We start from the raw sequence: 23,274 nt of genomic DNA on the forward strand, positions 1-23,274 counted from the left end.
GAGGCTCATAGAAAGACACCTTGAGAGCAACTGGCTCTCAGCCCTGCCTGATTATGCTGGCAGCTCTGACTGACAGAGCCTTACAGAGTCCGGTGCTCAGTGGCAAAAGAGTGGGGATTTGCCAGCTCTTTGAGCCTCTCACACTCCAGGCAGTGGCAGTGGCAGTGGCAACCTCATAGCTGGATCATCAGGCTGCTAATTTAGGAAGGAGAGACTAGGAGAGAGGCTCAGGGAAAATGAACTCTCCCATTGTCAGAGCCTGCAAATACTAACAATACTAACAATACTGCAATACTAGCCGACTACCAACGAGACTGAAGCCTAGTATATGACATTGCCATAGCATCACATCAATTACAAATCTCTTCCTAAGCATGCCTCAGGGGCACAGCCTGGGGTACATGCCACTGACAAGGAAGAGGGAGAGGAAAAAAAAAAGAAGATAACCTCTCAAAATCAAGAAAAATCCACAGTCTTCATAAATTTTTCCACTTTGTTTCTTTCATATTCTTATCTTTATTTTTTTTCCTTTTTCATCTACCTTGGTCCTTCTATCCTCTGCTCATCTTATTCTTTTCTCTTCATCTTGAACTACAATACCCATAAGTATTACCTTTCCCTTTCTGGCTAAATATATAATTAACCCTGAAGGAAATAAGACTGAGAACAGAACACCCCTCCTTCCTCACTAACCTGAGCAAGGGCTGCTTTCACTTGGAACCGAGAGAGAATGAGCTGGGGGTGTGGAAGGATGGGCTGGGGCACAGAGGTCAAGCCAAGGAAAGAGTGTGCCTGTGGTGAATCAACCCACGCGAGCTAATGCCAGCGCCGGACCCCAGCAAAAGTTTTTTTCTTTTTTCTTTCTCTCTATGATAGTTGCACTCCAAAACCCTTAACTCTCATTTTTTTCTTTTTCCCTTTTTCATTCCCCCCCCCCTCTTAGTTTCTTCTTTTCTCTTTTACTTTGCCTTTCATTCGATACTCACGAACAAATTATTTTATTTTGGATTCAAATTTTTTTCTTTGTGGCATTTTGTGTGCTTTTTACTTCACTTTTTAACTCATTAGCATTCCCCCCAAACCCAGCTCTCCATTCTAAGTAGTTTTTGTTCCACTTAATACAATAGTATTTTTATCTTTTTCTTGTTTCCTTCTTATCTCTTTCACTATATATCTCATTAGTCCATCATTTACAAGCAAATTATTTTATTTTTGAATCAAATTTTTTCCTTTTTTGAATTTTGTGTGTCCCTACGTTCTTTTTTGCCCCTTTATCACTTCTCCCCAACTCAGGCCCTCTGTTATAGGTAGTTTTTGTTCCATTTAGCACAATATAATTCTCAGTTTTTCATGGTATTTTCTTAAAGAAGGAGAAAAAAAGGGAAAAAAGAGAAATAATAATAATTTTTAAAATTTATTTTGTTTTATTGTCTATTTTTTTACTTTTTATTCTTTATTAATTCTCATTAGTGTTATTAACAAAACCACCCCCAGAAACCATTAAGGAAAAGGAAATCGAATATCATGGATACAAAGAACAGAGATGTAGCACAGATAGATGAGGACAAATCTATAGAAAACTATTTTAATAGATTGGAAACCTTGGAGTTAAATGACAGAGAATTTAAAACAGAAATCCTAAAAATACCCAGAGATATACAAAAAAAATACAGAAAGGCAAATTAGGAAGCTCAAAAAACAACTCAACGAACACAAAGAATATATTACCAAGAAAATTGAAACTATGTAAACAAATCAAACACAGATGAAAAACTCAATTCATGAACTGAAAAATGAGGTAACAAGCTTAGCTAATAGAACAGGCCATATAGAAGAGAGAATTAGTGACATAGAAGACAGGCAACTTGAGGCACAACAGAGAGAAGAGGAGAGAGACTCAAGAATTAAAAAAAAAATGAGAAATCCCTAAAGGAATTGTCTGACTCCATCAAAAAGAGTAACATAAGAATAATAGGTATATCAGAAGGAGAAGAGAGAGAAAATGGAATGGAGAACATATTCAAACAAATAATAGACGAGAACTTCCCAAGCCTATGGAAAGAACTAAAACCTCAAATTCAAGCAGCAAACAGAACACCAAGTTATCTTAACCCCAACAAACCTACTTCAAAGCACATCATAATGAAATTGGACAAATCATCAACAACAAAAAAATTCTCAAGACAGCCAGGGAAAAGAAGAATACAACATATAAAGGAAGACCTATTAGATTATCATTGGATTTCTCAGCAGAAACTCTACAAGCTAGAAGAGAGTGGACTCCGATATTTAAAGTTCTGAAAAAGAGGAACTTCCAACTAAGAAAACTATACCCATCAAAGCTATCCTTCAAATATGAAGGAGAAATAAAAACATTCACAGATACAGAAAAGATAAGGAAATTTATCATCAGAAACCCCCCACTTCAGGAAATACTAAATGGGGTCTTCCAACCAGATACAAAGAACAAAACAAAACAAAACCACAAGTAAAAGCTCCATCAAGAACACAATAAAACCAAATTTAAACTGTGACAACAAAAACAAAAAAGAGGAGAGGATGAAGATTAACAGTAACAAAGGACGATGAAGTGCAGTAGCACTTATAAGATAGTGTACTACAATGAACATGGTAGGTACCCTTTCCATTACTTAATGGTAACCACCTCTGAAAAAACCACCACAGAAGCACATGACTTGAAAAAGTAAGTAACAGAGGAATAAAGTATGGATTACAACCAAGCAAAAACAAATGATAGTAATGATAGAAAAACAAAAGAGAAAAATCAAACAAGATACAAAACTAACAGAAAGCAATATATAAAATGGCAACAGGAAACCCTCAAGTGTCAATCATTACACTAAATGTAAATGGATTGGACTCACCAATAAAAAGACACAGAGTAGCAGAATGGATTAAAAAAGAAAATCCAAATGTATGCTCCCTATAAGAAACACATCTAAGCAACAAGGATAAAAACAAATTCAAAGTGAAAGGCTGGAAAACAATACTACAAGCAAATAACATCCATAAAAAGCAGGTGTAGCAATACTCATATCTGATAATGCTGACTACATGACAGCAAAAATAATCAGAGACAAAAATTTAACCATAATGATTATGGGACATTGAATCAAGAAGACATAACACTTCTTAATATATATGCACCAAAACAAGGAGCACCAAAATATATAAGACAGCGACCAACTGACCTAAAAACAAAAACTGACAAAAATACAATACCTCAATACACCACTGATGGCTTTAGCTTGCTCATCCAAACAGAAAATCAATAAAAAAAATTGGCATTAAACAAAACACTAGAGCAATTGGATATGATAGATATCTACAGGACATTTCATCCCAAAGTAGGACATTTCATCCCAAAGTGACAGAGTACACATGTTTTTCTCTAGTGTACATAGAACATTCTCAAGAATTGATCATATGTTGGGCCACAAAAATAGCGTCAGCAAATTTAGAAAAATTGAAATTGTACCAAGCATATTTTCTGATCATAAAGCCTTGAAACTAGAATTCGACTGCAAAAAAGATGTAAAAAAACCCCACATAAATGTGGAAACTAAAGAACATACTTTTAAAAAATGAGTGGGTCAAAGAAGAAGTAAGCACAGAGATCAAAAGATATATACAGACAAATGAAAATGAAAATACAACATATCAGAATCTCTGGGATGCAGTAAAAGCAGTAATAAGAGGGAAGTTCATATCACTTCAGGTCTATATGAACAAACAAGAGAGAGCCTAAGTAAACCACTTAACTTCACACCTTAAGGAACTAGAAAAAGAAGAACAAATACAACTCAAAACCAGCTGAATAAAGAAAATAATAAAATCAGAGCAGAATTAACTAAAATAGAGAACAGAAAAACTATAGAAAAAATTAATAAAACAAGAAGCTGATTCTTTGAAAAGATCAACAAAATTGACAAACACTTGGCAAGACTTGCCAAGGAAAAAAGAGAAAGGACTCAGATAAACAAAATCCAAAATGAAAGAGAGGAAATCACCATAGATATCACAGATATACAAAGAATTATTGTAGAATACTGTGAAAAACTGTATGCCACCAAATTCAACAATCTAGAAAAAATGGATAAATTCCTAGAACAATAAAACCTTTCTAGACTGAGTCATGAAGAAGGAGAAAGCCTAAACAGACCAATAAGCAGGGAGGAAATAGAAAAAAAACTATTAAAAACCACTCCAAAATAAAAGTCCAGGCCCAGATGGCTATACTAGTGAATTCTATCAAACATCCAAAGAAGACTTGGTTTCTATTCTACTCAAAGTCTTCCAAAAGATTGAAAAAGAAGCAATACTTCCAAACACATTTTATGAGGCCTGGGCACTGAGGATGGCTCTATGGCCTCTGCCTCAGGCACTAGAATGGCTCTGGTTGCAAAAGAGCAACGCCTCAGATGGGCAGAGCATCATCCCCTGGTGGGCATGCCGGGTGGATCCCAGTCGGGCACATGTGGGAGTCTGTCTGACTGCCTCCCCGTTTCCAACTTCAGAAAAAAACCCCCCCCAAAACAAAAACAAAAACAAAAACAAAAAAAATATTGGTATATAAAGACATATGCAGCCCCATGTTCATTGCAGCATTGTTTACTGTGGCTAAGACATGGAATCAACCAAAAAGTCCTTCAATAGATGACTGAATAAAGAAGATGTGGTACATATATACTATGGAATACTACTCAGCCATAAGAAATGAGGATATTGATCATTTACAACAACATGGATGAATCTTGATAACATTATATGGAGTGAAATAAGTAAATCAGAAAAAACTAAGAACTGCATGATTCCATACATTGGTGGGACATAAAAACAAGACTAAGAGACATTGAAGAGTGTGGTAGTTACTGAGGTAGTGGAGGAGGGAGGAGAGGGAGGAAGAGAGGGGAGTGGAGGCACAAAGAAAACTAGATTGAAGGTGACAAAGGACAATTTGACTTGGGTGACGGGTATGCAACATAATTAAATGACAAGATAACCTGGAGATGTTTTCTTTGAACATATGTACCCTGATTTATTAATGTCACCCAATTAAAATTAAAAATTAAAAAAAGAAAAGAAAAAAGAAAACAAAAAGATACACACAAAATAACTGTGTTTAGAGATTATTTTAGCAGACACCATAAAACAGTACAGTTAATCTAAAGCCATTTGGAGACCCTACCTGTTCTCTATATCAGATTATATTGAATGTGACAATGTCACACAGATGGATTCTGGGCATATATCATTAATTCAATAATTGATTGTTGGCCGGTTTGCTCAGTGGTACAACACTGGCCTGGTGTGAGGAAGTCCTGGGTTGATTCCCTGCCAGGTCACACAGGAAAAGCATCCATCTGCTACTCTACCCTTACCCTTCTCTTTTCTCTCTATCACTCTCTTCCTCTCTCTCAACCAAAGCTCCATGGGGGCAAAGGTGGCTTGGGCACTGAGGATGGCTCCAGGGCCTCTGCCTCAGGCGCTAGATGGCTCAGGTTGCAGTGGAACAATGCCCCAGATGGACCAAGCATTGGCCCCTGGTGGGCATGCAGAATGGATCCTGTCGGGCGCATGCAGGAGTCTATCTGCTGCCCCTCGCCCTGCTTCTCACTTCAGAAAAATACAAATAAATAAATAATAATGAATGACTGTTGTGTGAATAAATAAATTATTAAGTAAGCAAAAAAATAATATGCTTTGAGACACCACCTATTATTCTTTCTGCTAAATTTATTCTGTATAATGAATTTATTATGTCAACATGACAAAATATTGTATGATGCTATAAAAAGAAGAGAGTGATGGTATGAAAAACAAACAGATAATAATTTGTTGATCTTATAGAAGGATATGCCAATGGTTTTTAAAGGAAATATTAGTGTATAAATATATTTTATATAAAAGCTGTAACTATGCAGGCTAGTAATGTAGACTACATAAAATATATTTTAAGAATAAAGTAATTTAATATGTTTGTGTTTACCATCTTTCATACTAATGGGCTTATTTGTCTAAATAGAAATAGAGGAGCTTTGAACTTAATCAGTAACAAAATATTTGAGCCTTAGGAAGTTTTAGTACTAATTGTAAGCCTGTGCATTTTTTCATGGTGTCAGTTTTTCTAAAAGGTCTTGGCCCAATATTAGTTTCTATATTTTTTCAGCCAGCCTAAATTCTGATCTTTTCAGTTTTTTCAGTAATAATAACTGAAATCATACCTACCTGTCACACACATGTCAACATTAGTATGGATCTCAATATCATCAAAAATAACAATTGAGCTTAAGTAGTGAATGACAGGACTCAGTTGACTTTACACCACCCAGGCCATCCTCTGTTACCTGGAATCAACTTCAAGGCGTGCTCCAGGTACTTGTCTTCAGTGATGGTGCTTCCCTCTAACTTTAGCTCCAGACTGAAGTCCCGTACAGCCCAAACAAAGTCTGGAAAGAAACTCACAAACTTGGCTGAGTCATCTTCTTCACCAGAGCTTGGAGAGGATTTTGTCTTGATTAGTTTTGTTAGTTCCGTCACGTAGCTGGGATCTTAGCTAAGGAATGAGATCTGCTTCATGCCAAAATTTTCAGTTCTTACCCAGAAACAAGTTTTATAAACATTCCCGTTAATCCTGTGGCTCTTCTCCTCAGCCATGATTACTGACATGAGGAAACCACCACCACCACCAAGAACAAAAAGAACAGTCTCAGTTACGCTCCCATAAACTCAATGACACACGGTGATTTGGTTCTGGGAAGGATACTGCAGCTGCTCCAGGGCCTGGTGGTTGATGGTGCCCAGGCTGTTGTAGACAAACATGCTGCTCAGAAGCACGGCCAGGGCGAAGATCCATGTGTCATTCTTAGGGTCGCCCTAGAAACGCATTATAGGAAGGGACTTGGGTGCCTCCAGTTTTTGTTTGTTTTAATTTTTAAAATTGATATAACAATAAAATTAAGTTAAAAACACTGACAGTGAAATCAAACTTCTACTTTACAAATATAAAGATACAATGCAAATGGCAATTTTATACATTTACTATTAACTTAATATGAGAATAATTTTTAAAGTTAAACTATGAATGATGCCTGTACTCTGAGATGTGAACACAGTAACCAAAAGTTTATCAAATCTTTCCCTCAACAGATACATTTTCCCAATTCATCTCTTGACTTACAACCCATCACTAAAACACAAGTTACACCTAGACTGATTTAATCTAAACTTACTTAGGTTTTAGTCTCTTTCTTTTCCATGAAAATAAGCTTCGTAAGTATGAGATAATATTAAAATGTGTTTTATGACTCAAGTCAACTTACAGTATTATGTTTATCAACATATTTAAAGAACAAATGAAAATTAAAGTTAGTCCAGTTTAATAAGTGATACAGAACAAATGGAATAATTATGGGAAATGAAACCTATGCTAACAAAGCTGGCTTGTGTTATAGTCAGAAACCACTACGTCCTCTCTGCCCATGCTACGTACAAAATTGTCCATTCTCTGAACTGGTCTTAGTAATGGGCCCAATGTCCCAAACACTGTGAACTAGGAAAAACATTAAGTTAGAAGAAGTCCAATGTGGAAAAGCTACTCTAAGCATTTCATTTCAAATGACTGAGCAGGCACTTAATAAATTTGGTAAAAACTTGAGAGTATAAGTGTCATATCATTTGAAAGGGAATTTTGAGCTGACCACTTGCTGTCCTGTTCAATCTGGAAGGCCCCTACCACTCACGTCTAATTAAGCATGGAAGAAAAAAGAAAGAGATTGGGTAATTTGGTTGTTTAATTCAAATAAAGTGCTAACTCTGTGGAACCCTTCTATATCCAAAGTGGTAACTGAAGCACTCAGTGCCAGGTAGGTACAAGGTAAGGAAATGTTAACAATTCAGATCTGCTGTTAAAAGTACAGTTTTATGTACAGAAGCATTGTAATGCCATTTTAAATATTACTTTGTTTTTTAAAGAATCACAGGTCGTCGTCATTTAGAAAAATAAATTTTACTTTTTTTCAAAAAAATCAAAGCTAAATATAATTGAAAACATTTGTGTAAAAGTTTTTCATTTTTTCCCTTAACTACTGAATATTTCCCAGTGTTCATTAGTTTTATATAGAACAGACACTGCTTGCATTACTGCGGAAAACAACACAGCAAAGATTGCGGTTATACAATACAAAAGGGGGCTATTATTTATAAGCAAACCTGGAACATGGAAGGCAGCCAGAAAGATGTCAGTGAAGAGCTCATTTAAGCACTATTTTGTATTTAGTATGTAGAGAATTGGAATGTGCAATTGAAGACTGTTAGTTCATGAAGAGGTATGATTAAAAACTTATTTATCAAAAGACTGTCCTGTTAAAAAGTGCCTTTGTACCCTCTCCTAATGCTGCAGGATAGATTAGGTTTAAGTTTCTGTAGGTTTACTATTTCCTTCAAGAAGCCAGAACAAGTAAGTGTATTGAGATACACAGAGACAGCTCTTTTACTTCTCCCTGTGTGGGAATTCAGTTATATACGAAACTGAACCCTCTCAAAAGCTGAGGGAGACTAGAAATGATGGGTCCATACCCTGGTGCACTGTCTTACCATTCAGAAAATGTTGCATTTACCGGCTTATAAATTTTAGGAACTGCTAACAAGCCTTTCTCTTGAATTTGAACCAAAACCAACTTTTTGTGTGTGTGTGTTTTATGTTTTTGTAATATGTGAAGAAATATATGGATACTAAGAAGGTTTAAAATTTGGTTTCAAGCTGTAACCAATGTAGTTATCAATGATCCAACTTGCAGTACCTCAGCTAACAACTCATTTTCTCTGTCATTAAAGCATTTTCATCCACTGAGTTTATTTTCATCTGGGTTCAGTTCACCACCACGTTTTGAAGAAAGTTGTTTCCAGCTATAAAGTAACACTTGGGGAGCCAGTACTTGTGTACAATCAGACCCCTTCTATAGTCGTCCTCATCTAATTTTATCAAATTCCTCCCTCGTGGATTGAAACATGGCTGCAACAGCTGTCCTCATAGAGGGGCTCTGTGTATCAAAAATATAATTGGTAAGAAAGTCCAGGTTGATTCTGTGCTATAACGTGGGGGGACTTGATCTTTTGAATGTATGTGTTGTTATGCCCCACTTCCATCACGTCTTGGGGGCTAGCCTGTCTGCTAGCTGTTAACCCTACAAGCTCACACCTGGTGAGCACAGACCACAAGTGGAATGGGGGAGGCAGGGAGACTGCCCTGTATGGGCAGCGGTTATCAGCATCCCACTTCTCAACCGCTGCCCACCATTAACTTTCAGCACAAAGGGAAGCATATGCACATCAAGAGGGCAGCAGGAGCCTCTGGAGAGAGGAGGTAGTGAGTTAGGTGTGTACTCTTCATTCACTCCTTCAGCTGCTCATGAACTATGTCAGCTCTGCTACAACTGAAGAGTAGAGTGAAAACATAAACTGTGCAGATAATGCTGAGTTCTAACCTCATTTGGGTATTGACATTGACTCTGCTATGACCTGACTTTCTTTAGCTATTAGCCAAAGTGAACACACTGTGAGTGTGTGCCAATTGTTTAATACAGTGCCTAGAACATAGAAATCTATTATAACAATTGGGCAATGATTCTGTTGAAATATTTTCCCAATCAAAGGTTTACTGGGGACACAAATGCTATTCAATTAAATTCTAAAACTACTCATTTTGTATCTAAAAAAAAAAGCTAGATACTACGTTGGCTTTTGTGGATATAAAGTTCTATAATGCAGTCCCTGACCTCCCTGGATGACATGATGGAAGGGCAGATGTACATGGAAACATGAAAATGTATCCAAGGTGATAAACTGTCAGAAGTGAAGCCCAAGGGTATAACATGAAAGACAAAGGAGAAATGCAAAATTCAGAAAAGTATTCTACTTTTCCAGCAAGAAGTGATTTGTCTGAGAGCAAAACAATCCCATTAGGTTGAAAACAGCTGGACTTTGAAGAACTGACAGAATGTGGTATTGGGAGAGAAAGAGACCATGTAGGTGGAAGGAACAATAGAAACCAATCAGAACTGTCAGAAAGTGTGGCCATATAAAGGTATTATGCAATTATTTCAATTGATTGAAGCAGTGGTTGTCTGTGGGCAGTGAGAGTAGATGATGCTGCTGAAAACAAGATTCAGAGTAAGTCATGAGTGACTTTGCAATAGAATCAGATACTCCGAAATACACTATGTTGTAAAGGCAGCAAGTAGTTCTGCTTTTAGTAGTTCAATTTGGTGTGTTCTTGTTTCCTTGACAAGTGTGATTACATAAAAAGGAAGGTTTATGCAAACTACAATCTATTACAGTGGTTCTCAACCTTTCTAATGCTGTGACCCCACAATACAGTTCCTCATGTTGCGGTGACCGCAAACCAAAAAATAATTTTGGTGGCTACTTCATAACTGTAATTTTGCTACAGTTATGATTCAGAATGTAAATATCTGATGTGCATTATGTATTTTCCGATGGCTTTAGGCGACCCCACCAGGGTTGCAACCCACAGGTTGAGAACCGCTGGTCTATTAGATGTTAGTAGACCATTTTGGGTTTCACTAAGCTGATTACTGAGTATTTTTTAAATTCAGATTTTCTAAATTCATTCCACTACTCTCTCTCATTATTATTATTATTGCAGTAATGAAAACCCAATATGCATTTGGGATACTTTTAATTTAGACTCACACTAATATAAATAAAGAGAAAAAGTTGAATTTTAACTTACATTATAGTTAGAATACACCTATAGTATCCCAAAATAGTGCTTTTGGTGGGTCTAACTCATGTTTTAATAGAAGTTAGTTCAGAATTCATCTTCAAATTTTGAATATTCTTTGTGTAGCTGAAGCTTTTCTAAAGATTATTTAAGTAGATTATTTTACTGCAACCCACTTTCATAGGTCCTATTGCCAACCCCATTAATCTCACAGCCTTAACTAGTATATCCCATGGGTTATAGGTTCCTCCAGAATGACTGGGTTAGGTTCTCAATAGCTGCATCCATGGTACTCTGTTCTGATAAGACTGCATATTACTTATCTCCTCAACAAGGCTCTGGGTCTTTACTTCATTCACTGCCATATCTGTAGTACTTAACACAAAGCCCTGGACGCAGCTGCTCAATAAGTAATTAATTTTTGTCTCAGTGTAAAAATAAAAAGATCTATTCCTAACCAAAGTATTGAGTGTACCAAGAAAGTAAATTCAACCAAACAGAAATTAGTCTCATAGTTCTTAATTACATTTTTAGTTTAGAAAAATATGTCATAAAAATTGAGTGGAGGTAGCAAATTAAAATGTAAATGGAGAATTAAGAACAAAGAAGATTCTCTGCCTTACCTTTTCCACATCACCCAGGCCCTCAGTATCCAGAAGGACCAGTGTGTGGTTCTGCTTGGAGGGGTGGGGTACACACCACATCCAGATGCCCTTGGTTTCAGACTGCACTGTGGAGCCCAGAGGGAAACCTTCAAAGAAGAGGAGAAAACACTATATAGTAACAGCAGATAGTCCAGGCTGCGTATGGGTTACACCTGGGTAAACTTGTTGGCATGTGATTTGATTGTCTGGCTGGAATGAAATTCACTTCTATTTTAGCAAAAACAGCTAATCCAGCCTTTATATAGATTAAGGACTTTTTCAAGAACCACTTTCTGTCCCCTATAACTTTATATCAAAAATTCAAGCTATGTCACATTACATATTTAATATAAACTCTATTGACCTTTATATTTTTATGTGACACTGAAAAGTTCCTTTGTTCTTCAGATTGTGATGGAAGTTAACCAGTGGGAGGCTCCAGCATAAGACCAGAGGTCAAGCAATTTGTTCCCTTCACTTCCCCGCTGTTAACCAGTGTCCCTGTGTTGCTGGTCCTCTACTTTGGGTCACAGCCCTTTCATTTAGCTCCATCTTATATCTCTGTTGTTTGCCCCATTCTGTTATCCACATTTTGCTTGCCTCTTCTGGCTGTAGAAGTTATAGTGTCTACCTGGCCATTGCTGTTGCCACTTTTTGGCTTCATCTTCACCCCTCCATTAGTTTCTTGTGTGGTGCCTATGCCATTGTAAACAGTCCCCCATTTAGTGCTCTTCAATACCCCTGAGTGGGTCATCTATGTCCTACCAGGATCTGGATGATATATCAGCATTTGCTGGATTTTTTCTTTCCCTTCACCTCTGCATTTTCCTCAATATTTTCTCTTCTTCAACAAATCATCAGCTCTTTGCTCATGTCTCAGGTGAAGAAAAAGTGGAGAGAAAGCAGAAAAGACCTTTGAGATATTCTAGATCCTTTTCCAAGGTGAAATTAAACACACAGTGGTTGAAGATATGAGGTATATGCCCAGGAACCTGCTGATAATAACTCTTGTTCTGGACAGATGTCCAGGATTGTGATGATTTGTTATATGTCAATGCTTATGAGGACTAGAATGGAATATGATGAAATACCAGGGGAGGTAGATTTATCATGGTTCAGGCCATTAAATGTTTACATCCGGAGTGTTCCTCACAAAGAGGCTATAAAGCATGACATGCCTACATTCTTCTAGAGGTGAGTCTTTATTTGATTTCTGGTTAATACAGAATAATCTGAAGTTTTCATTCCTCCAAGAAGGAAAGACGAGTTATAACTGCAGCTCATTGCTCAGTTATGGGAGGTAAGAAACACCTAAAGCAAGTTATCAACAAGAAGATAGAGAGTAATGACCTGGTCATGCTCATGGAATTTGACTGGGTGCAAAAGACTTTCTTTTTACTCTTTCTGTGATATCAGTGGGGTAGTAAAACCGCAGTCTTTGTGTTTTAACATTTTTGAAGGTAGAGACTTCCTCAGCAATGAAAAATCACCTTGTAGTACAACCATTATGGAAGAAAGTATGGTGGTTCCTCAAAAAACTGAAAATAGAACTACCTTATGACCCAGCAATCCCTCTACTGGGTATATACCCCAAAAACTCAGAAACATTGATACGTAAAGACACATGCAGCCCCATGTTCATTGCAGTATTGTCCACAGTGGCCAGGACATGGAAACAACCAAAAAGCCCATCAATAGATGACTGGATAAAGAAGATGTGGCACATATACACTATGGAATACTACTCAGCCATAAGAAATGATGACATCGGATCATTTACAGCAAAATGGTGGGATCTTGATAACATTATATGAAGTGAAATAAGTAAATCAGAAAAAACCAGGAACTGCATTATTCCATACGTAGGTGGGACATAAAAGTGAAACTAAGAGACATTGATAAGAGTGTGGTGGTTAGGGGGGGGGAGGGGGGAGGGGGAGAGGGAAAGGGGGAGGGGGAGGGGCACAAAGGAAACAGATGACAGAGGACAATCTGACTTTGTTTTATTTTGTATTTTTTTTCTGAAGCTGGAAACGGGGAGAGACAGTCAGACAGACTCCCGCATGCGCCCGACCGGGATCCACCCAGCACGCCCACCAGGGGCTATGCTCTGCCCACCAGGGTGGGATGCTCTGCCCCTTCAGGGCGTCACTCTGCCACGACCAGAGCCACTCTAGCGCCTGGGGCAGAGGCCAAGGAGCCATCCCCAGCGCCCGGGCCATCTTTTGCTCCAATGGAGCCTTGGCTGCGGGAGGGGAAGAGAGAGACAGAGAGGAAGGAGGGGAGGGGGGTGGAGAAGCAAAATGGGTGCTTCTCCTATGTGCCCTGGCCGGGAATCGAACCTGGGTCCCCCACATGCCAGGCTGATGCTTTACCGCTGAGCCAACCGGCCAGGGCCAGGACAATCTGACTTTGGGTGATGGGTATGCAACATAATTGAAAGACAAGATAACCTGGACTTGTTGATCTTTGAATATATGTATCCTGATTTATTGATGTCGCCCCATTAAAAAAGTAAAATTATTAAAAAAAAATAAAATAAAAGCTTAAAAAAATCACCTTATAATGACCTGATGTTATCTTAAATAGAATATAAAGGATATTTTTGAAACTCCTTGGCTGATCACTCTCAAACATTTAATCCATCAAAAATAATTTATTAAATAGTTCAGGGGAAGGAAGTCAAAAGTGTCTTCAACTGGTTTGCGGTAAAGAATTCTTCTAAAAGGATTGCAATGACAAAATATTTTGTTAGAAGCTAACAGGGAATTGGGAAGCAAAAAGAAGAGAGGAGAAAATGAAAGGAAAAGCTGGAGGAGATAGAGAATCAGAGAGAAAGAGAGAGAGAGAGCAAGAGAGAGAGAGAGAAGGAGAGAGAGAGAATGAGAGATTCTCAAGGGATCCTTATAATTTAGTGGTCAGAGGTTCATTTCCCTAAGAATGCTGAGCCACTGAGTCATAGAGGAAGACATCAGCGAAGAAGGGTGTGTTATGTTTATAGACAGAAATTCCTAACAAGATAAAGCCAATTTTTTCTAAAAATCAAATAGAACCAATAAAGGCAACGTGATAGAAAAAATATAACTATTTTTCAATAAGGAAGAATGAAAGAATGCTCCATGCAGAATCAAAAGATATTGATGAGTTGGAGGGAGGTGTAAGAGGGCATAATTTGGGCTCTTATGTGTTACTGATGTTTTATTTCTTGATCTTGGCAATGGTTATACAAATGATCACTTTATATGTATTAAACTTACTGTAAATGTTTGGTATGCATCTTTTTATTTATTTTATTTATTTTTGGGGGGGGGTATGAATCTTTTTATATGTAGTAAGGTTCATATATTAAAAAAAGGATGAGAGCCTGACCAGGCAGTGGCACAGTTGATAGATCATCAGACTGGAATGTGGAGGAATCAGGTTCAAAACATTGAGGTTGTCAGCTTGAGCGTGGGCTCATCCGGTTGAGCATAGAGTCTCTGGCTTGAGTGTGGGATCATAGACATGACCCATGGTGGCTGGGTTGAAGTCTAAAGGTTGTTGGCTTGAAGTCCAAGGTCATTGGCTTGAGCCTAAGGTCATTGGCTTGAGCAAGGGGTCACTTGCTCTGTTGTAGTTCCCCCAATCAATGAATAACTAAGATGCTGCAGTGAATAATTGATGCTTCTTATCTCTCTCCCTTCCTGTCTGTCTCTATCTGCCCCTCTCTCTGAGTTTCTCTGTTTCTGTCAGAGAAAGAGAGAGAAAGGGGGTATAATTCATCAAATTTTGCTATGAAATGAAGGGAACAGTTAGAAGGTAACCCCTCTGAGATATGGGGTATACAGAATATACTCCTGTTTGTTCTATCTCCTTTTTTAAATGGGAAACATTGAACAATATTTGTATGCTACCAAAATTACCCTCTAGTTTAAGGAAGAATTGATGTAGGAGAAAGGAAAAGAATAACTTCTGAAGCTGAGGTTCCCAGTAGATAACTAATAGGGTTGGCCTTTGATAGGGTCTGGAACTCTTTATCACTGAACAAATGAGTGAGATTTTTGTGGACAGATGAGTTGAAATTATAAATTTGAAAATGAGAATTAATAATTTCCTGCAGTGGGAGGAATTCTTCCTTAAAAGGGCCACTGAAAGAGGTGTGATCAGCCTGTGTTATCATTGCTTCTAAACAAATGGCCCTGGACCCAGAACAACACTCACCATGGTTCTGTCCTGCCAGAAGGTTCATTAGGAAGGATTTTCCTGTCCGATACAGCCCTGCGATGGCCACCACCACCACAGGCTGGGAGATTTTGTTAAGAATCTCCAGTGCTTTTGTATTGACTGTCAGCTGATTTTCCTGGTTTTCCACCAGACAGATGGGGCCCGTTGTAGTGGATCCAGATGCCATGGTAAGCTGTAACCCAGAGGAACAACTCAGTACAATACAAGATCTCAAAGTCAGATCTAATGGTTACACAAGTTATTTGCATATCAGCTTTATATTTCTGGAGCTTATATATCAGTTTCCTATATTTTGTATGGTATTAAAATGTAAGTATTTAGCCTAGTGTGTAATGGATTGGTACAGATTTTTTATGTACATTATCTAATTAATCCATTATTGAACTCTAACACAACCTTGCCCATGTGATGCATAAAGGGAATAGATTGAGAAGAACAAAACTCTGATGATGGAACCTTGAGAACATGAACATATTGGGGTGAGGAGAGGGAGAATAAGACATGCAGGAGATGAGGGGTGACCAGAGAAGAGATCTGGAGATCCAGAATGATTTGTTTTCTCCTTAGCTTCATCTATTTCCTGAGTACTTACCACATGCTTGGCACCATTCTAGGTGCTCAGTATCAAGTGCTGAACAAAATGATGCCATGCTTCATGGGGCTCTACTCTAGTGGGAGGAGACAGATAAAGAAAGCAAATAAGCAACATGCACATGTGTATATTCAAGGATGGAAGGTGCTGAGGAGAAAATGAGCAGGAACTGGGATGGGGAGCATGGGGGCTGAGTTTTTACAATGTGGTCAGGGAGACCTCTCAGAGAAAGAGAAATAAATGTGGTCTGTGACCCTAAGTCATTCAACTTACTTAAAACTTGTCTCATGATTGAGGCACCATAGGGATATTGGTAATCAACTTCAGCTGGTCATCAGTGAAAATGATATCATAGAATTACTTGACTCCCATGGCAAAGAACTAACCAATGAAGAACTATGAAACTAGAGCAGTATTTAGGAAAGAAAACAGGGACTTAGAAAATTCAGAACAGAAAATGTTTTTTATAAAAGAGTTAGCTGATGCTTTTCATCTCTGCACCAGGAATGGTAAAGTTAGAAAAGCAAGATCCTGATACGTGGAAGTTCACCACCGTTTACAGTTCCCGAGGCCTGAGATGCTACAGGGCCATTTATGATGAGAAAAAGAAAAGCTCTGGACAAACCTTCCTGATGCCTACTTCAAGAACTGACTGTAGTAGGGGGGAAAAAAGATTGCAGTGGAGTAGGCAGACAGACAGATGCTCAGCTCTCACCACCAAACTGGAATACAAATCAATTTAGAAAAAATCAGCATGAAAAACCAACTCTGAACTACAAGAACAGCTCTCAAAAACCAAGGAGCAAAGAAGAAGCCACAACAAACCTGGTAGGGAGCACCTGAATCTCCCCTGCTTATAGGAATGGAGGAGGGGGTGAGGCTGAGAGCCCAGAGGGGATCTCACACAAGGGAAAAGAGCAGAAACTACTGCTCACAGCCACTTGCCTGGTGACCAGGGAGCGAGGTGTGTTGAAAAGACCAGCTTATCTCCCAAGTGGAAAGGAAAGAGAGAGGGACAGACTGTGAGAGGGTAAGGAATGAGGGAGATGACCTAAAAAAGCTGACTCATTCATGCTGGAGGCGGCCAGAGCTGGGGGAAGGACTGAACCTTTCACAAAACAGAGATGAATTGCTTCTGGATCAGAGATCTCCGGACATCTATCCAGCTCCAATCAGCGCAACAAGACACAGCTGAAAACAAGAAGTGGGGAGGAGGGGCAGTAACTCAGGTCTCCATGGAGATCTGAGATACACCTCCCCCTACTGAAGCTGAGAAAACACCCTGCCCCCAGAGAGATTAGTTGGTGGAAGAGGCCTTAGACTCTCAGGTTACAGACATCCCATTCCTGGATACAGTTTCAAGGAAGCCCCTGCTGAGATCAGTAAACAAGACTATCACCTGTTAAGAAAACAAACAAATCAAGACTTCAAAGCTGCCCAAATCCAAAAGTGGATTACAGAAAACAGCTGATACCAACCCAAGAAGACCTAGAAATAACACAACTGAAAACTGGAGGCAGACAACACCAAGTCTAGACTCAACCAACTCTACAAATAAAACACCCAAAAACAGACAATGAGAAGACAAAGAAGTGCAATCCAAATGAAACCACAAGAGACACCTTCAGGAGATGAACTGAGTGATATGGAAATAATCAAACTTCCAGATGCGGAGTTCAAAATAATGATTGTAAGGATGCTCAGGGATCTCAGAACAACAATGGATGGTCATTATGAACACCTAAATAAAGAAATAGCAAGTATAAAAAAGAATCAGTTGGAGATGACAAATACAATATCAGAAATAAAGACCAAAATGGAAGGAATTAAAAACAGGATAGATAGAGCTGAGGATCAAATCAGCGAGTTGGAGGACAACTGGAATGAAGGCATGAAAGCAGAGAAGAAAAGAGAAAAGAGACTCAAAAAGTCAAAGGAAACTCTTAGAGAGCTCTGTAACAACATGAAGAGAAATAACACCCGCATCATAGGGGTTCCTGAAGAAGAAGAAAAAGAACAAGGGAGAGAGACTTTGTTCAATCATATCATAGCTGAAAACTTCCCTAAATTAATGCAAGAGAAACTTTCACAAGTCCAAGAAGCACAGAGGACTCCATTAAAGAGAAACCCAAAGAAACCTACACCAAGACACATCATAATTAAAATACCAAAGCTAAGCGATAAAGAGAAAATATTAAAAGCTGCAAGAGAAAAAAAAGTTATCACCTACAAAAGAGCCCCCATAAGGATGACATCCAACTTCTCAACAGAAACACTTGAGGCCAGAAGGGAATGGCAAGAAATATTCAAAGTAATGCAGAACAAGAACCTACTACCAAGACTACTTTACCCAGCAAGGCTATTGTTTAAAATCGAAGGAGAAATAAAAAGCTTCCCAGACAAAAAACAACTCAAGAAATTCATTAAAACCAAACCAATGCTGCAGGAAATGTTAAGGGGCCTGTTGTAAACAGATCAAAGTGGGAAAAGAATATACCAAAAAAGGAATACACCTTTAAAGAAGAAAATGGCAATAAACAACTACATATCAATAATAACCTTAAATGTAAATGGATTAAATGATCCAATCAAAAGACATAGGGTAGCTGTGTGGATAAAAAAACAGGACCCATATATACGCTGTCTACAAGAGACACACCTTAGAACAAAAGATATACATAGATCGAAGGTAAAAGAATGGAAAAAAACATTTCATGCAAATGGAAATGAAAAAAAACCTGGGGTAGCATACTTATATCAGACAAATTGGACTTTAAAACAAAGGATATAGTAAGAGATAAAGAAGGCCACTACATAATGATAAAGGGAGTAATCCAACAGGAAGATATAATTACTATAAATATCTATGCACCTAATATAGGAGCACCCAAATATATAAAGCAGACTTTGACGGATTTAAAGGGCGAGAGTGACAGCAATACTATAATAGTAGGGGATTTCAATACCCCATTAACATCACTAGATAGATCCTCAGGAAAGAAAATTAACAAAGAAATAGCAGACTTATTGGACACATTAGATCAACTCAATTTAATAGATATCTTCAGAACCTTTCACCCTAAAGCAGCAGAATATACATTCTTTTCAAGTGCTCATGGTACATTCTCTAGGATAGACCACATGTTAGGGCACAAAAGTGCTCTCAACTAATTAAAGAAGACTGAAATCATATCAAGCACTTTCTCTGATCACAACGGCATGAAACTAGAAATGAACCACAAGAGAAAGGCTTAAAATTTCTCAAACACATGGAAACTAAATAGCAGGTTGATAAATAATGAATGGATTAAGAATGAGATCAAAGAAGAATTAAAAAAATTCCTAGAAATGGATGACAATGAGCATACAACAACTCAAAATTTATGGGACACAACAAAAGCAGTGCTGAGAAGGAAGTTCATAGCACTACAGGCACACTTTCAGAAGCTAGAAAAAGCTCAAATAAACAACTTAACCCTGCATCTAAAAGATTTAGAAAAAGAACAGCAAGTAAAGCCCAAATGTAGTAGAAGGAAGGAAATAATAAAGGTCAGAGCAGAAATAAATGACATAGAGGCTAAAGAAACAATACAGAGGATCAATGAAACAAGGAGCTGGTTCTTTGAAAAGGTAAACAAGATTGATGAACCTTTAACTAGACTCATCAAGAAAAAGAGAGAGAGGACTCAAATAAATAAAATTAGAAATGAGAGAGGAGAAATAACAACTGACACAACAGAAATACAAAATATTGTAAGAAAATACTATGAAGAACTGTATGCCAAAAAACTAGACAACCTAGATGAAATGGACAAATTCCTTGAAACATACAATCTTCCAAAAATCAATCTGGAAGAATCAGAAAACCTAAACAGACTGATTACACCAAATGAGATCGAAAAAATTACCAAAAAACTCCCAACAAAGAAAAGTCCGGGGCCCGATGGCTTCACAATGGAATTCTACCAAATATTCAAAGAAGAACTAACTCCTATCCTTCTCAAACTATTTCAAAAAATTCAAGTGGAAGGAAGACTTCCAAACTCCTTTTATGAGGCGAGCATAATTCTGATTCCAAAACCAGGCAAAGACAACACAAAGAAAGAAAATTATAGGCCAATATCTCTGATGAATATAGATGCTAAAATCCTCAACAAAATATTAGCAAACCAATCCAACAATATACAAAAAAAAACATACACCATGATCAAGTGGGATTTATTCTGGGGAGGCAAGGCTGGTACAATATTTGTAAATCAATCAATGTGATTCATCACATAAACAAAAAGTAGGAGAAAAACCATATGATAATTTCAATAGATGCAGAGAAAGCATTTGATAAAGTCCAGCACCCATTCATGATCAAAACTCTCAGCAAAGTGGGAATTCAGGGAACATACCTCAACATGATAAAAGCCATCTATGAGAAACCCACAGCCAACATCATACTCAATGGGCAAAAATTAAAAGCAATACCCTTAAGATCAGGAACAAGGCAGGGGTGTCCCCTTTCACCACTCTTATTTAACATGGTCCTGGAAGTCCTAGAAACAGCAATCAGACAGAAGAAGAAATAAAACGCATTCAAGTTGGAAAAGAAGAAGTAAAACTATCATTATTTGCAGATGATATGATATTGTATATAGAAAACCCTAAAGTCTCAGTCAAAAAGCTACTGGACCTGATAAATGAATTCAGCAAAGTGGCAGGATATAAAATCAATACTCAGAAATCAGAGGCATTTTTATACACCAACAATGAACAGTCAGAAAGAGAAATTAAGGAAACAATCCCCTTCACAATTACAACCAAAAAAATAAAGTATCTAGGAGTAAACTTAACCAAGGGGACTAAAGACTTGTACTGAGAAAATTACAAAGCATTGATAAAAGAAAGCAAGGAAGATACAAACAAGTGGAAGCATATACCGTGCTCATGGTTAGGAAGGATAAACATCATTAAAATGTCTATATTACCCAAAGCAATCTATAAATTCAATGCAATACCAATTAAAATACCAATGACATACTTCAAAGATATAGAACACATATTCCAAAAATTTATATGGAACCAAAAGAGAACGAATAGCCTCAGCAATCTTAAAAAAGAAGAATAAAGTGGGAGGTATCACACTTCCTGATATCAAGTTATACTACAAGGCCATTGTACTCAAAACAGCCTGGTACTGGCATAAGAACAGGCATATAGATCAATGGAACAGAACAGAGAACCCAGAAATAAACCCACAGTTCTATGGACAACTGATATTTGACAAAGGAGGCAAGGAAATACAATGGAGTAAAGACAGCCTCTTTAACAAATGGTGTTGGGAAAATTGGACAGCTACCTGCAAAAAAATGAAACTAGATCACCAACTTACACCACTCACAAAAATAAACTCAAAATGGATAAAAGACTTAAATGTAGGCCGTGAAACCATAAGCATCTTAGAAGAAAACATAGGCAGGAAGCTCTCCAACATCTCTCGGAGCAATATATTTGCTGATTTATCTCCACGGGGAAGTGAAATAAAAGACAGGATAAACAAATGGGACTATATCAAACTAAAAAGGTTTTGCACAGCTAAAGACAACAAGAACAGAATAAAAAGACAAACTACACAATGGGAGAACATATTTGACAATATGTCTGATAAGGGGTTAATAGCCAAAATTTATAAAGAACTTGTAAATCTCAACACCAGGAAGACAAACAATCCAATCTAAAAATGGGCAAAAGAGATGAATAGACACTTCTCCAAAGAGGACATACAGATGGCCAATAGGCATATGAAAAAATGCTCAACATCACTAATCATTAGAGAAATGTGAATTAAAACCACAACGAGATATCACCTCACACCAGTCAGAATGGTGCTCATCAACAAAACAACACAGAATAAGTGCTGGCGAGGATGTGGAGAAAAGGGAACCCTCCTGCACTGCTGCTGGGAATACAGACTGGGGCAGCCACTGTGGAAAACAGTATGGAGATTCCTCAAAAAACTGAAAATTGAACTGCCTTTTGACCCAGCTATCCCACTTTTAGGAATATACCCCAAGGACACCATAGAATGACTCCAAAAGGAGAAATGCACCCCCATGTTTGTGGCAGCATTGTTTACAATAGTGAAGATCTGGAAACAGCCAAGTGTCCGTCAGAGGATGAGTTGATTAAAAAGCTTTGGTACATATATACTATGGAATAGTACTCAGCCATAAGAAATGATGACATCGGATCATTTACAATAACATGGATAGACCTTGATAACATTATACGGAGTGAAATAAGTAAATCAGAAAAAAACTAAGAACTATATGAATCCATACATAGATGGGACATAAAAATGAGACTCAGAGACATGAACAAGAATGTGATGGCAGCAGGGGTGGGAGTGGAGGGGGGGGATGGGGCGAAGAAGGAAAGAGGGGTTGGGGGAGGGTAGGGGCACAAAGAAAACCAGATAGAAGGTGACAGAAGACAATTTAACTTTGGGGGAGGGGTATACAGCACAATCAAATGTCAAAATAATCTAGAGATGTTTTCTCTCAATATATGTACCCTGATTTATTAATGTCACTGCATTAAATTTAATAAATAAATTAAAAAAACCAAAAAGACAAAAAAACTTAGTAAACCTGGAAAAACAAACAAACAAAAAAAGAACTGACTGCAGTAGCAGAATTAAACCCTGACGCTCTATCACCAGTCCCATCCACTCCATCAAGTCCATCACCTTCTGCATTATTAAGATTGTTTAAGATTGTATTTGAAAATGTTTAAGCATTTATATGCAGAGAAAGGTAAAAGTACATACTATATTGAGACAAATATCTGTCTCAGTTGCATTTACTACAGGTAAATGCACCTGTTACAACTAACATACAAATTCAACTTAAGAAGAAACCTACAGGAGCTATCCCATTTGTAACCCAGGAATAGCTTATATATGATAAAATTTGTAATGTTTTTAAAATCATGTGTTACTTATTGAATCTTATGTAAGTATTGATGAAAAATTGAGTGTGTAAGAAATTCTGAATGATGAT

At 37.7% G+C, this 23,274-nt stretch overlaps 1 protein-coding gene and 1 pseudogene across 7 annotated transcripts in view; both read right to left on the reverse strand.

Moving 5' to 3' along the window:
* LOC136330942 (guanylate-binding protein 4-like) overlaps positions 1 to 23,274 on the reverse strand; it is a 221,631-nt gene that overhangs the window by 45,481 nt on the left and 152,876 nt on the right. For 5 of the 7 annotated variants that reach the window (XM_066268587.1, XM_066268585.1, XM_066268586.1 and 2 more), the window contains 4 exons: positions 15,610 to 15,805; positions 11,389 to 11,516; positions 6,788 to 6,897; positions 6,369 to 6,565 (listed from right to left, as the gene is read on the reverse strand). In XM_066268587.1, coding sequence (XP_066124684.1) covers positions 6,369 to 6,565; positions 6,788 to 6,897; positions 11,389 to 11,516; positions 15,610 to 15,799 — 625 coding nt within the window. In that variant the 5' untranslated portion in view covers positions 15,800 to 15,805. The remainder of the gene's footprint in view (positions 1 to 6,368; positions 6,566 to 6,787; positions 6,898 to 11,388; positions 11,517 to 15,609; positions 15,806 to 23,274) is intronic. The other 2 variants (XM_066268589.1, XM_066268588.1) reach the window with 1 other exon arrangement.
* On the reverse strand, positions 8,535 to 9,053 carry LOC136328705 (cleavage and polyadenylation specificity factor subunit 5 pseudogene; annotated as a pseudogene).

This window comes from Saccopteryx bilineata, chromosome 3 (assembly GCF_036850765.1).
Source record: "Saccopteryx bilineata isolate mSacBil1 chromosome 3, mSacBil1_pri_phased_curated, whole genome shotgun sequence".
Classification (NCBI taxonomy): Eukaryota; Metazoa; Chordata; class Mammalia; order Chiroptera; family Emballonuridae; genus Saccopteryx; species Saccopteryx bilineata.